This window comes from Erigeron canadensis, chromosome 2, assembly GCF_010389155.1.
Source record: "Erigeron canadensis isolate Cc75 chromosome 2, C_canadensis_v1, whole genome shotgun sequence".
NCBI classification, from domain to species: Eukaryota; Viridiplantae; Streptophyta; class Magnoliopsida; order Asterales; family Asteraceae; genus Erigeron; species Erigeron canadensis.
Window position 1 is genome coordinate 12411203 of NC_057762.1, and position 15560 is coordinate 12426762.

A 15560-nucleotide genomic window follows, 5' to 3' on the forward strand; every position below is an offset into this window, starting at 1 on the left:
CTAATTTTATGTTTATATGATAAAATATACTGTTGGATATATATTATTAATTATTATTTAATTCAATAATTATTAACTATTATATTATTGAATATATATTAGCTATTATTATTTATTTATTATATTAATATTTTTAGGTATAAAGTATAAATTTGTGATGAAAAATAAAAAAATATAAATTAAAGTCAAAATTAAAAATAAAAATCAGCTTTAAAAGCAGAGCTGTGATTGGTGACCATTAGTTGTAGGTGTGGCCGGTTATACAAAATACTAAGTATAAGGGTGATTAGTTATAAAAAAAAATATAAAGAATAAAAGTTTAATTCCGACCATCATAAGGAACATTTGTGAAATTAACTTTATAGATAAAGATAAAAATAAAAGTATATTTTAATCAACTAGGTTTGAACAAGTGGTTGGAGTTTTGCCTTGTGAGACAAAGGTTAACCGTTTGATTCTCATGCCCGATAGGCCGAGACCTTTTTTTACTTTTAGTGGAAACTCCTTCCCCTTTAAATAAGAATAAGGTTCTATGCATTACCTCCTTCCTACATGGTCCAATACTCATAATTTTTGAAACACGACAATTGGTATTATTTATAACTTTTAATAGTTATTCTATATCTAAAACAAAAGAAAGAATTACTCCTAACTAATATATACATGATGAATATTTTTACAAATAAAAAATAAAAAATTAAAGAGTAACAACCTATATCTTATTTTTCTAGGATAAAAGTTTGTCTAAAATTGATTTCAAATTTAGAATTAAAGTTAGACTATTATTTATCTTTAAATTAAATATTAAAAATAAAAATTAAAACTTGATCTTTTAACCCTTAAAAATTAAAACTTTACATAATTTGTATCCATTTATATCTATCTATACTATATTAATAAAGAAACTACCGTCTTTTTTTTCAATTTTTTACCTTTAAAATACCCAAAATATCCTTATTTTTCAACACATTCTTAAGTCACACACTAAATCTACCCAATATATCTCTAAAATATTTTACACCCATATTTATCCAAATTATTTATCTTCTTTATTAATTAAATTAAAATTTCCACCTAAAATCTCTATAATATTCTTAATAAAGTTATTTACAAAAAATACATCTCTTAACCATAAAATAACTACACGACCATTTACGTCAATTACTTTTAGATTAATAACCATATCGTTACCACCACCGCCACTAGCACCATCCGTTGCCGCAACTACTGCCGCATTGCGCGGGTACTAATCTCGTATCTTTACACAGAAAAACGAGATTCCTATTAACAACTTAAATTTTTTAGCCTATCATAAAATTACATGGTGATGTATTTTGTAAAAAAAATAAGGACAATAATAAAATAAAATAAACCTCTAGAAAACCATAAACCCTGTTTGTTTGTTTGTTTGTTTTAATAGAAACTAAAATAAAATTTGGAAGAAGAAGCATCTGTGCGTGAGTAAGATCGTATGATGATGGCGTTCAGAAATCTCCGAAACACTCGAAATGTCTATCAATCATTAGAAATTCATAAAGGCTCTTCTTATTTGTTCGTCCCTTTTCATTTCTCTTCTTTTCCTCCTACTCATTGAAATGTTCTCAATTGATTTTAGGTCGGTTTATTTCAATACACAAATTACTTTTTTCTGAACTGTCTATATTGTGTTTTTACAGGTTGGGGAAATGGAGAAGCTACTCATATGTTGCAGTCCAAGGTGATTAAATTGTTAATTTGATAATACCATATTTTCATTTTATTATATTTATTATCATGAAAATGTGATTTTGATGCCTCAATTGTAACAACCCGCATTATTGTGTTGTAATACCATATTTTCATTTTATTATATTTAGATACTTATTTTATTGCGTTGTTGGCATTTTTTCCAGATGTGGTGGCCTAAAAATTGGTAAACTTACTAATCGTGACTTACGAGGCCTAGACATTAATTAGTATGCTGCTTTTCTGTGACATTATATGTTTATCTTATACTAAAAATCAGTTATCTAATTCAATGAGGAGCCTATTAGATATAGGCACTATACCAGTATATACTGAATGTCAAAAACCTTGCAACACACTTGCAAGGGCGCACTTTTGCTTTAGTGAATCATCTTCGTTTTTTTTTTTCTGTAATTTTTTTGCAGATATTATATGGATGCTTAGACAACCAGATTCTAGGAGTTGCGATGACTTATCCATGAAATTAACTAGGATAGCTTCTAATATTGATTTTGTGAATATGACACTAATATATAACTATTTTAGTAATATCTAGATCTTACGGTTTTGCTATAATTCTATATATCTAATGGGCATCAGTATCTAATTGTACTTGACCCAACAAGCAAATATAAAATAAGTATCTAACCCTTTTTGTCGTCAGTAACATTGATTTTGAGTACTTGAATCTTCTATGTTGTTTCCTGATTATGCTTGAGAACTTCATAATGTCTTCTATGTTGCTTCCAAATCCATGCTGTTTCATTTGAATGCAATAAAATAGAACAATTCACTATTTTGAAGTTGTGTATTTAAAAAAAAATTAGATTCATACTCTTTAAGACTAAGAATCTCTTTATTTTATGTAATTAGCTCCCGAGATCATCAGCACAAGACACTCTTATTTCTTCTATAAGGGTCGGAATTGTATACCTTTCACTCATGATAATAAGATACTTCGTACTGCAACGGTATACACTATTTATCTTGAGTCTCCATAGTAGAACAATTCTTTTTTATCTTACTATGATGATATATCTTTTGTATTGAGCATGTGCACTACTGTATGCATAGATTGCTGAATTTTCAATCTTCTTGAATGGTTCACGAAGCTTATCAACACAAGTAAAAGCCCCGGCCCAGGCACGGAAAATGGTATGGTCTTTTATATTTGACTTGGTCAACTCCATCTTAAGCTATATATGTATCATTACTTCTACTCACTAGTTACTGATACTCTTAGGTATAAATTGATGACTAAATGTACTATTATTGTGTTTATGAAGCTGTATTGACCTTGTCTAACTCGGCTCCCAACTTGTCTGTTTTTCTGTTTTGATGTAAAGGTAAGTGGTAGGCCGCAACACATCAAAATAAGTTGCGAGTTAAACTAACCAATATATTTGAATTATCATCCATACATTAATGAACAAGATTTCTACCAGCTTATATGACACCATTAGATAGAAAGATTTATATTGGTTATGTTTTATTGCTGTGTGGTAGATCTGTTTACTGTGATAACCCTGTAATATGTCACAAAATGATAAAACCAAATTCTTTGAAGCTTTTGAAGTAATGAGTGACACTAGCGTTATAATTGTGCAAATCGGCAACAGTGTTAGTGAAGTGGGAAAAGAATGTGGTGATTCGATATTGAATTATTTATGACGCTTAAAAGTATATTTCATGATAGTTAGTGAATTCAAGCAGAAATTTTCTGATTTTGCAAACCTACTATACTTTGTTAAAAGGTTGCACAGATTGTATTGGTTGGAGTGGGGGATCCTGTCTCTTTCTATTCTTTTTTTTTTTTTTGTCACATTTTTATTACTTTTGTTTAGTTGTTTCTGTTATCCTTATTGTTAGTATTTTATGTCCATATCAGTATAGAATAAAGTATAAAGATATTTTATATTTGCTGGGGGCTTTACATATTTCCATGCAAAATTATCAAATCATAAATGTTATGTATTACTAGCAATGAGCTGTCTGCATGTTATTTATATTTGCAGGGGGCTTTGAAGGTTTCTATGACAAGTCCTGGATTTGTGTATGAGCCATATGGTCCTCGCGAGCCTATCTCTTTTTTGAGAAGGTTAGATGCCAAATCTTTGATAGCTCTATAAAAACTTATGTTGCTTACAAAGTTTTTATAAACAACTTCTGTTGTTTAGAAATGTTATAATTTATAGTTGTTGTGCACTTGATTTTCTTAAAATGATGAGAACATGTTACTATGTTAGGATTTAACTTAATGAAGCATAAAAATCTAGGGACTAGCTGTTAAGTAATCACCATAGTCTAAGTAGTGTGGGCTTCATTTTAGAAATATGCCCAATGAGATATGCCAAATCAGTAGTATGGCCTTTTTGTTGAGGCCCTTATGAGATATGCCCAATGCATAGTGTGGCCTTTTTGTTGACGAATTGACTTACTGAAGACTACTGATTCTTCTCAGACTTCCAATCCTAGAACAAATACTATACAATTTAAAAACCTCAAAACCTAAAGTGAATTTGGACTATCAACACTTTCTCTTTACCTTCAACATCGTCATTGCTACTCCTTTATATTCGATGACTGACGGTATACATTCAAAGTTGATAATTTTAAATCATAAGCAACAGATCAAAATTAAGTATGTTTTTCTGATTCGTAACGTTTGAATATTCAGCGTCTTTTCTATGTAAACAGTTTGAATTTAATGATAGTTGTATGAGGTCAAAATGGAATGGCATTGGCTAATTGGTAACAGCTACGGTAGGTACAACTTCATCAGCAGATGTCTTTCGATTATCTCATACAAATATTATTTACGTGTTTTGCTAATAAGATACACCTACCTTTTTGCATCTTGAGCCTTTCAGAACTTTATATTCTATTTGAAAAGGTAAGGGTGCTTTTAGTTACAGAAAACTTTTTCTTGTTTTTTGTTTCCATTTTTCAAGAAAATGAGAAGGGTTTTTTATCCAAAGAAAACCCTTGAAAATATTGAAAACGTGTTGAGGTGCAAGTTTGGAAATCACATGGGTTTCAATTTTTAATTTGGAAAATTATAAAAGTGAGTTTCCATTGTGTAGTTATAACATGGAAAACAAGGTTTTCTGTTTTCAATGAAAATTATATTGGAAAAATCACATTTGAATACATTTTCTGTTTTCCATGTTTTCCTTGAAAATTTTTCTAGAAAACAGTGTTAGTTTTGTACAACTAAATGCATCCTAAACCTTTCAATTCAGAAAACCCAATTTCTGGATAGAAGGTCTTTAAAATTTTGAACTTCATCTGCTGGATTAAGCAGATAGAAGAAGTTGGTCGCAAAATAGCTTATATAAAGACCTATGTCGATTAGATGGCATTCTAATTATATAAGCAGTGTTAGTTTATTTTTGAGTTTGAACCTACAACTTGATGAACTTAAGCACCATCTGATCTTGATTGTAGGTGGTTCACAAGAACTGGATGGAGAAGAACAAAAGATGATATATTTCTAGAGGTTGCTTCTTGCGCTTTATTACCTTGTACATGGAAGCTTACACATTGTGTTTTCTTCTTATGAGTTCTTTAAGTTGCAAATTCCAATTACGTTCATTCGGCTATCATAATCTATTTAATGCAGCTAAAAAATGCCTATGCGATTGCTAAATTGCGAAAAACTGGTTATTCAAAACAAAAGTTCTACACCGAGGCTATAAACCTATACAAAGAGGTATGCGTCTTACTTCAATGTCTTGAAAGTTAATAATATTTGGATATAACTGCAAGATTATCATATGTGTACCCTTTAATTTAGGAAGACATTATTAGGACACTTAAATCATCTAGAGATATCATTTGCAGATAAACACTTTGATGGCAAATGGTGACAAAACATCTCTGCGAAAAATGGTTACGGAAAACATGTACTCTGTAAGTCTTACTTTCTTTCATGTTTTGATTGTATTTGAATTATTTTGCTATTCAATACTTTCTTTCCCCCTCTTATTTAAGAATAACCCGCCCTTTTGAAACACAGGCACTCAAGAGTGAAATTAAGCAAAGAGAGTCTAGATGGAGTGATGTTTACTGGGAACTGATAGAGCCAATTGTTAAAATTCGAACTCTACGAGCTCGAATGGCAAGTATCTTTGCCTAAAGACACTTGTTAACTTTTTCTTGCTTTTGTAATCAATAAAAAGGCATCCACAACCAACATATTTCAACAGCTTCCCTATTAAATGCATATAAGAATTTCAAGACAAATCTTGTGAATGTATATCAATCTATATAAATGATCAGTGCATTTCAGGTTAACAAGAGCATCTGAACAAATATTGTGATCCATGTGTACGAAAACACATATATTATCACTTGGATTACAACGAGATGCCTTTTCCTCATTTTTCTTTAATTTTTTTCAGATTGGAGTTGATCGTGATGACCTAAGTAAAGTATTCATTCAGCTCACTCTTGAGTTTCTTTCTAAACAGGTACATTGGTTGCAGCTTAAATTTTGGTTACGCATCAATTTACTCACTTGAACTGCAACTGTTCATTCATACTGCTTTTGCACAGAAACTGTTTGAATAATGCACCTGCATGATAGTTGATTTTAGTACTTGGCCCCTGAATTTACTGATCAAAGGACTTCTATGATACAACTGAGAACGATTTCTAGCAATTTTATACACCAGTACTCTAAGCAATCTAGTTGATAAATAATTAGTTACTAGGGTCTAGTTGGTAATATTTAACTATTAGTAATTAATTATTAGAATTATGGTAATTACTTGATCTGCAAGTTACTTGATCTACTGTAACTTGGAACTATATTTGTTGCTTTTGTATTTCATTCTATTAATAAATGGGAATTCAACTCCAATTCATTCTAGTGGTTCATACAGATTTTGTAAAGTTGCAGTTTCAGCTCAGTGCCATTCAGACTTCAGTTCATGTGATTGATTAGGATAGAAACACATGATTTGGCTTGTGCATTTTTCTTTTGCTAAACTATTTTAACTTAGCCATTTGTTATGGTCAGATTGATTTAGCATCCTTGTGCTAATGTGAATAAAGGTTAAGGGGATTACCTGTTTAATCATTCGCCAGCTGATGGCTTTACTATCACGACATTTTTATCAGATGTTATTGATTCACCATTATATTTAATTACTTGATCCAGAAATTTGAGGCCTATGATACAAAAGGGAATGTCATTGCTGGAAATAAAGATAAGGAGGTATTACTTGGTGCACTTTGTATTTATATATATTAGTATATTACAACTAGTTATGATATGTATTCAGATGTGAATCTATTTTTATTTCCTAATTTTAGGCTTTACATCTTCTTTATCATTTTGTAATCTTAACATATCTTGTCCTGGGTAATCTCATGTTCATTTACCATCGATTGTTATAGTTATAAAACATAGGAAATAGGACAGATTACGGGTCCGTGCAAGTGTTTGCCTCTTTCATTGTAATTAGCCATGTTGTATATAGTTATGAAAATTTGTATTGCTAATGGGTTTGCGAGTTAGTTTTGAAAGTTGTTCACAACATAAGCCCCACAGTGTTATTGCATTGTATTGTTAGAGAAAGATGATTTAGTCAGTCAATTTTTTCCCTTTCAAAAGTACTTGCATTTTGTCATCATGGTGTTTCTTCAATTAAAGTAGCTAAAATTGGGCAAAGAACAAGTAGAAAAGAATGTACGTCTTTGCCACTCTTATCTTTTTTCTCATTCTTTTCAAACATTGAATATTTTTGTTGGTTGTTTGTGTAGGTGCTCGTTCGTGATATATGGGTTTTTGAAAAGTCTCAGTTTCACCCGGGTTCATATTGGCGTCTGTGTGGAAGAATTCCTGCTAAACCGGGCAATGCTTGATCAAACTGAATTCATTTGCAGGCAGAATCCATGTCCTACTTAATAGCGTTCATGCGAAGATCATTCACACTCGGATGACAAAATGCGACACTTAGAGTGTCAAAATTTGTGTTGATTTTTTGAATTGATCTTAACATCTAAAACGTAGGTATACCATCATAATTATGAAAAGGAACAGCTTGAGTTTACCGTAGGCGTCAGCATCAGCATTCGCGTCCTGTGTCACTTAATAAATATTGGATTGGTTGATGCTATTGAGAATAGGGTGGGTCCCTTTGTATCTTTAAGAAGTTTCTATGGTTTTGTTTTTCTAACATAGAACTGATTCATACAACCATTTCACTAGAGAGGTGAAGTAGTAGCCGCCAAGGCATTTTTGAAAGCAATACAATTGTACTTTCCATCCCTCATATGTTGTGTATAGTGGTTCGGTTAATAGTCTTTTTTATGCAATCTTGGTTGAAAAGGCTTACTTGCGTGTCTTAAACCGATTGGTTTGGTTCCTTGTCATAGTTCAGTTTAGTTTCAAACAAATACCGAAATATTGCTGGCCGGGAAGAAATTGAACATGACCCGTGGCTTCAACATAAGCACCCTTCCCACTGTTGCTTCAACATAATGTATCCGGTTCCCACCCTATCCTTAAATTTATCACATATTTTAAACATATATTGTTTTGGGTCGGACGGTTCTGCCAGTTGATTTATGAACCGTTTACTGATCCGGGTGTGTAACTGTTGGAGTGTTTGTGTTATTTCTTCTCTTTGAACGAGATTAAGCCCATGAGCAGTGCTTGAAAAGGTCCCTATAGGCCTGGTGGCTGTGCAAAAGTGCTTTGTCGTTGTCGCCTAACAGTTGGGCCCAAATTTCATTTACTAGGCGCGAGGTGCCTGGTGGCTGAGTTTATAATGACGTTCACCTATTTACCAATAATTCTAAGCTTTCATTTATCGCCCTTTAAAAAATTATGAAGTGTTTTATGTCTCTAGAGTTTTATCTCAACAGAATAGTTTGGCCAGAAATAAATCCCTGACACACACCTATTTAGGATTATTTGAGAATAATAATATATGGGTTGTGAGAAATGTATTGCTTAAAGAAACAAAACTGTAATGGCCCAAATTGACCCCGTAGGGTATGCAGAACATTCACTCAGGACGCGTTGGTTCATATAATGTTTTTGAAAGCAATAAAATCTTTCGAAGGGATTAGAATTTGAAAGAATGAAAATTGACGGAATGTTTTTGATTTTTTGAGATATCAAGTGACGGAAGGAATGAAATTCCTTCCTCCATCCCCAAGGAATGGAGATTCCATCAAATGATGGAATGTTTACATTCCTACGGAATAAGATTCCCCCTTCTTTGAACAACCGAACGCACTAAGGAATGAAATTCAATTCTAATTCCATATCCATCAAATTCTGTGAATAAAACGCAAGGTATATTATCTTCCTCCCATATTAAGGCATGTCCTTAGGCAGCAATGCGGGATTAATTAACCCGATATTGACATTGATGGCCAATTTTGGCATTCCCAGTCTTTCCCATTTCTTAAAGTGCTAAAAACTTATTACTTGCCTTAAAGCTAATGCAAAAGAGAATATATCTTAAGTAAACCTAAAATCCTTGTAAGTTTTCAATATGAGGGAGACATCAAGATGGAAGCAACCTTCAAATGGCATGGAAAGAATAACTTTCACCTTACCTCCTCACTAATATGAAAACTACACCCACCTCATTTCATCCTCCAACAATGTTACTCTGCATATCCGCAACAGAAATCACCCAAAAAGAATTTATTTCTGCCGCACGATGGTTCCGGGCTGTCTTATATGCAACAACTTGATCATTTATCGGTATCTCAAGATGACCAGAAGATGCCCGTTTTGTTATATCTTGGCTGCTAGTCATTTGGTTTTTGAGTCATTGGTAAATTTTCTTGAAGGCCACGCTACCAAGACGGTAGTTTTAGGTGATTCTAGTGAACGAATAGTCACGGTTCTAGAGGATAAGCCTAACACTTATGGATCACCGGTGCAACCCAGTGTGCATGATGTGGATAAACGACTTGGTTCATTGTTGTGGGGACACCTTGAACACGATAAAGGTAACAAGGATAGATGGGAGATTGCTAAACCGAAAGTGCCAAGAAAGACGGTGAGTATTAACCATGAAGTGGAGTTTATAGATGATTATACGAGCAACAAGAGAAAGAAGGCAATGCAAAAATGGCCATCAATGGAGGTTGAAGATGATGAGATAAAGCCATTGAGGTCTATTCTAAAGGTTAGTACCAAGCAAATATGATAAGAAATTGTGAATTGCTCAAGAAATTGTAAAGGTTAGTACCAAGCAAATATGATAAGAAATTGTGAATTGCTCAAGAAATTGTAAAGTTTAGGATTTGGTTTCTAAGTGGTATGTATGTGTGTGTATATAATTTATAAATCCTATTTCATTATTACGTAATTGAAATTTTAATTTCACAATGGAAAATCAACTTGCCAATTTCTAAAGAAGATTTATAAATCAACTAATAACAATCGAGTATAATGTTATACTTCGTAATATGTCTATCCCAAATATTTCTAAATATGCATATGCTAACGATTAATGTACCCTGAATTTCTCCTCAAGAGCCATGAGACTCTACCAAAAGGAATTACGAAGCATCTTTTAAGTCTGGAAGGAATACAAAATCCTCTATGTATGTTAAATAATTCGATCTACAAAACTCAATCTTTTTAAACCAAACACTTAATTGGAATCGCTTTGACACCCAAAAACCAGCCCATGCATAAACACATTTAGGGGTGTTTGTTAAATAAAAGGTAAGTGGATGGATACCCTCTGTTTTCATGTATTTTCTTTGTATCTAGAGCGCATACCTGCATAGATCCATGCCAGCAGGGAAACACCATCTTAAACATGAATTACAAAATATAGTTTCCCAACTTATGTTCAGCAAGTTTCTGTTAGAATATGAGCACATAAACATATAACAATTCATGAGTATGCAGCGGAAAGAAACGTATATGGAATCAAATTAATTAACAAAGAGAGAATCGAAACGTGTACCTTTGCGCAAAGCTTGCAATAAGATTATTAATAAATAGCTTATTATTATTGTAGGGTTTAAAGTAAAACCTCTCTACGATCGCACACTAGACACCCTTATACCGTATGCTAGTACCCGAATCATGAACCAAACAACCATTTGTTTATAAACCTTTCATTCGAAGAACCCCATAAACTTCGAAGACCAATTGTTATCGACTAACAATCAAAGCACCCATAATTAATGCTATGTAATATGTATATATTAATTAATGGATGTATTTCCATGTGGTGGATCGAAAATCATAAAACCGAATAACCCTTTTAAGGGTTCAGTCGACTTTAACACCGCATTGTTGAGTTCATAATAGATAGAAAAAGAATGAGAAGGAATGAAATGAAAGTAAAAGGAAAAAAATATAATTGTTTTATATACATTCTTTAGTTTGATGGAAAATTAAAGAAAAGAGAAGAAAGGATAAATTATTTGTATTCTTAAGTTGAGAAGAAAGGAAAAGAAAGAGAAAAAAAATAACAATTTTACAATAATGTCCTTTATGTATATCAAGGGTAAAAAACATCGTTCAGTGTTTCTAAATACGAAATGATGCAAGGGGGCTACAAATATGGGTCTGCAATATTTGTTTGCTTCATAGAAAGTATCATACTTTAACATTATCTGTCAGGTGGTGGACTTGACCAGCCTCGAGCTGTCAAGAGATAATATGTACTGTACTTGCTTTGCTACAAAGCATAAAACACAAACACATATTGTTCATTCATGTATTATAGAAGAGAACCACTGATGACCATTATAAAACTGTTTCATAGCTCAAGTCGATCTATATTTTTAGCTACACATGGTACCTTTGTTAATATCAGTATAGTTCTATACTTCAGATGAATTTCCACACAATTTGCCACTATGTGCAACCAGAAAGTCATCATGGTCTTAACTCTATACTATGTCTTCAGGATAAGAAAACTACGCTAAATTTTAATTATCAAATATCAAGCAACAGTCACCAAGACTTCTATCTAAACAAATTACAAGATTGTTGACCACATTGCTTTAAAGAATGTTAGATAACAGCAAATAGATAACAATAACCAAACTGCTAGTAGATAATCTCAAATTACATGATAAAAAAATTCAAGACATATCTCTGCCTAAGATATTTAACAGCAAATTAAGGTAGATTATAAAATATAATGCTTGTAGGTCAATTAGGATGTGATGAAAACATTGAAGACGTTAGTCTACCCAGGTATTGAGTTCACCTCCATTTCATTCAATATTTTCTTCAATCTTGTCACCTCCTCCCATCTACCATTTTTGGCATATAAAGTTTTAAGAGTGACATGAAAACAGTCACTATAAAGAATCAGTACATTCACAATATAACAAAACTAGTACATAATTTTGTAAAGAGAAGCAAAACTTGGACACATTTTTTATCTGATCAAATACCCAACAAGACTTCAGCAACGTAAAAGGTCCAATCTAATAAAACTCAAGAAAAACTAAATAGTACTTCAAAAAAAAAAAAATTGACTAGGTTGAAGCGGAAGTCTAGAACCTAAACATAAAACCAGGAAAAAAAAAACGTCTTCTAAATCCAAAAGCAAGTTACCCTTCAGTCACTTGACCTCATCATCTGTTCTAGGACAGTCATGCGCATCTCCATAGGACATCCGAATAATGTCCGTGCTTCTTCTGGACGTTTAGCAAGAAAAATATATGCTTTAATTATGATGTCAGGTGTCATACCCATTAGTTTCAGCTCCTTGTAGATCTCTTTCTGTGAATATACACGTTGATTGGAGCTCCTTATAGCTTCAGCAACATTATTAATGGAATCCATGAGCTTATCCTCAATACCTTTTTCTTCTTCCACCTTCCTTTTCTTTTTTTTTCTTTGCTTATAATTGGAAGCTTCGGTTGTGAAAGTGGTGTGGCTGATGCACCTTGAGTTTCCTGAGGAGTAATAGGCTTCTCCAAGGTAACCTCATTAGTTTCAAGAAGTTAATCAACCTCCTGAATTGTTTCCACTCTCTGCTCATTTTCGATTTGCTTTCTTTTCTCCTTTGTCGTTACTGCTGAAGTACCTGATGCTCTATCTTTTGCAAACAGTTGTCGTAGTTCATCATAATGACATATTTCTTTCTTCTTCCACTTTGCAGCTTCGGGCTTCTCCTGTATATACTCAAACGAAACTCGAGTTATAAAAATAAATAATGAGCATTGATAATAAATTTGTTTTGGTTCAATCCTACCCATTTAAACCCTTACAACAGTACGTTTGTGACAAGAAACATTTATTATAGGACATGCAAAAACACATAATAAACTTACATACAGCATGTGTGTGCCATTAAAACAATAACAAGAGAGATAAGGCATACGTATATTAGATGGTAAGTCGTGAGTAAGTGATCCCCATCATAGAACTCTATTGATGTAGAAATTCTTGAGAGCTACTGTTTAAACATCATTTGTACCCAAGCCCAAAACGATAAGCTCACTAGTAATAATGCATTACATAGAAATAATCCGACAGTACTTGATGGGTTTAAAAGGATTATAAGAAGTACCTTCAAATTTGTAACTATATGTCAATTAACTTACACTGATTAGTTGATCCTAGACCTCATCTTCCGCCTTAATTAATCTAGTCTCCGAGTTCCATGCGAATCCACTTAATGAAACCCCCCTAAAAAGATCGTAACATTGAGAGAAGTGATCTTTTAATGTTTTCAATCTGTTTTTCAGATGATCTTTTTTGAAATCCTTGTTCAACTTTGCTGTAAGATCATTCACCATAGTAGTGTATGCTTGTGGTGTGAACGACCCATCAATCCTATTGCCCTCATTTTGTTCCTTAAGCATGGCTTCAATGAATGCTTCATCCATCTTAGCGGTCCATTGAAACCTCTCTTCTTTCACAGTAGCTCCGTCATTCTGTTTTTTAGCCATGGTTACTCTGTGCATAGTAATCAAGCATATTAAAAATAGATAGTCTAAATAGGTTAGTGAAAAAAACATCCACTAATATAAATGGTACCAATAAAAAAAAAGATACAGTATGTAGGTAATATATAAAAATGTTATAAATCCAAACAATTTTCAATATACATGTTCCAAATACAAATAATACTAACGACCTAATTAGACATATCAATTTCATTGTTCGGGTCAGACAAGTATGCATTCCACATTTGAGTTGCGATTGAGTTTCTTATTTGTTCCCCTCCCTCATCTACTTCTCTTTGAGAGTGATGTACTTCTTCTTGTTATGCATCTAAAACTTCACATGCCACTTCATCTTCAAGTTCTTTATCACGATCCACTTCTAGTAAAAAGTTGTGTAAAATACAACATGACAAAAATATGTCAGATTGCGTCTCAGGAGGATAAAAAGGTTCATTTGAACTTCTTATTATAGCGAATCGTTTCTTAAGCACTCCGAACGCACGTTCAATAGCATTTCGTAATGATGCATGACGAAGGTTAAAGAGTTCTCGCGTATTCTGAGGTGCACGAGATGAGTACTCCTTCAAATGATACCTAACACCTCTATAAGGTGCTATGAGTGTGCTTCTATTTGGTAAACCACCGTCAACCAAATAAAACTTACCTATAATCATATAAACATAGTAAAATAAGTTTCAAAATATGAAATTATTAATGTTTGAAAATTTTGGGCTGAGATACTACCATCGGGAATAACTAGCTTATCATCTCTACTAAGGGCATCTTTTATTATCCTCGAGTCTGATGCTGTGCCTTCCCAACCACTCAAAACGTATGTGAACTTTAGATCAAATGTACATGCAACTAACGCATTAATTGTTGGATAACCTTTTCGACCGCGAAATCTAGGCGCATCTTTATTTGACACTCTCACACAAACATGTGTTCCATCAATTGCTCCAATGCAATCCTTATAAAAGGGATAAATCTCTTGTTGTCTTGAATCTCTTTCTGAACAGCATCACCCGTAGGTTGTCGAATGTATTGATTTTCTAATGATATTATTGCATTCAAAACTATGAAAATCTCTATTGATGGCTGATTCAGAACGACAATATAACAAAGACACCGCACTTATTCTTACGTCATGCCCTACCAAATGCAAAAATCTAATAACTTGTTCTTCAACCGACATACGTTGAGTTGGTCGAAGACCACCCTTATTTTTCAACTTATGACATAATATATTGAAAGCATTCTCACTCATGCGAATATGCTTACGGTATGAGCCACTTATGGAGAGGTAGTGAAATAATTCTTTCCGTACGTTTTTTCCATTTACCATCATGTCTCGATCACGTAAACGGTATGAGCTACGGAATCTACGATGTACAATAAAAACAGCTACCACACAAACCAAGTGGATTGCGGCTAAATGTTGAAGCGTTGTCATTAGAGTTACTGATGTTATCACTGTAAGTTTCACCTACCCAAATGAACTTTATAAGATATATGAATAACAAGAATATTATATCTATGATGAAATATGGTGTAAACTGTGATTTTTAAAAGACAAAACCAGATCAATACATAAGGTTAATAAAAACTATAGATGCATATTGATCAATTGCACATATCATCATCATACAAAGTTATTGCTAATGAAAAGCTAAAACTAAACTATCCACATTAATACATATCCGTATAATTTTAAGTAAAAAGCAACCATTCACAAGTTGGGATTGCGATAACTAAACTATATATATATACACACACAAATAATGATATGATACGAATGGTAGCTAATTAGAGACATAAATTATGAATAGATAATACTAAACTAGTTTTTTTCTACCACTAAATTAATGCCGATCACAAGTCACATAAATAATTCTAATGATGATGAAAAAATAATCATAAAACAATAAAAT

At 32.7% G+C, this 15560-nt stretch overlaps 2 protein-coding genes and 1 pseudogene across 2 annotated transcripts; 1 reads left to right on the forward strand and 2 right to left on the reverse strand.

The window, feature by feature from the left end:
- The first annotated feature begins 1404 nt into the window (after positions 1 to 1404).
- Positions 1405 to 8068, forward strand: LOC122586416. Its single transcript, XM_043758410.1, has 12 exons — positions 1405 to 1551; positions 1677 to 1717; positions 2599 to 2696; positions 2800 to 2880; positions 3741 to 3823; positions 5173 to 5224; positions 5348 to 5437; positions 5569 to 5637; positions 5744 to 5845; positions 6129 to 6197; positions 6890 to 6946; positions 7495 to 8068. The coding sequence occupies exons 1-12, from the start codon at positions 1472 to 1474 to the stop codon at positions 7594 to 7596; spliced, it is 924 nt and encodes a 307-aa protein (XP_043614345.1). The 5' UTR covers positions 1405 to 1471; the 3' UTR covers positions 7597 to 8068.
- Positions 8069 to 12292: 4224 nt separating this feature from the next.
- Positions 12293 to 13632, reverse strand: LOC122587728 (annotated as a pseudogene).
- Positions 13633 to 13949: 317 nt separating this feature from the next.
- LOC122587729 (putative nuclease HARBI1) lies at positions 13950 to 15082 on the reverse strand. The gene is made up of 3 exons (XM_043759892.1): positions 14827 to 15082; positions 14374 to 14640; positions 13950 to 14293 (listed from the first exon to the last, which is right to left on the reverse strand). The coding sequence occupies exons 1-3, from the start codon at positions 15080 to 15082 to the stop codon at positions 13950 to 13952; spliced, it is 867 nt and encodes a 288-aa protein (XP_043615827.1).
- Between the last annotated feature and the right edge of the window lie 478 nt (positions 15083 to 15560).

Excerpts from the sequence above, each read along its gene's own strand:
- LOC122587729 (XM_043759892.1), bottom strand. The coding sequence starts at position 15,082 with ATGACAACGCTTCAACATTTAGCCGCAATCCACTTGGTTTGTGTGGTA. Across the intron at positions 14,641-14,826 it reads TGGTCTTCGACCAACTCAAC|AAAGAGATTCAAGACAACAA; the intron begins GTATGTCGGTTG and ends GATGCTGTTCAG. Across the intron at positions 14,294-14,373 it reads TAAGCTAGTTATTCCCGATG|GTAAGTTTTATTTGGTTGAC; the intron begins GTAGTATCTCAG and ends ATATGATTATAG.
- LOC122586416 (XM_043758410.1), top strand. The coding sequence starts at position 1,472 with ATGATGATGGCGTTCAGAAATCTCCGAAACACTCGAAATGTCTATCAA. Across the intron at positions 2,697-2,799 it reads AGATACTTCGTACTGCAACG|ATTGCTGAATTTTCAATCTT; the intron begins GTATACACTATT and ends CTGTATGCATAG. Across the intron at positions 6,198-6,889 it reads TTGAGTTTCTTTCTAAACAG|AAATTTGAGGCCTATGATAC; the intron begins GTACATTGGTTG and ends TACTTGATCCAG.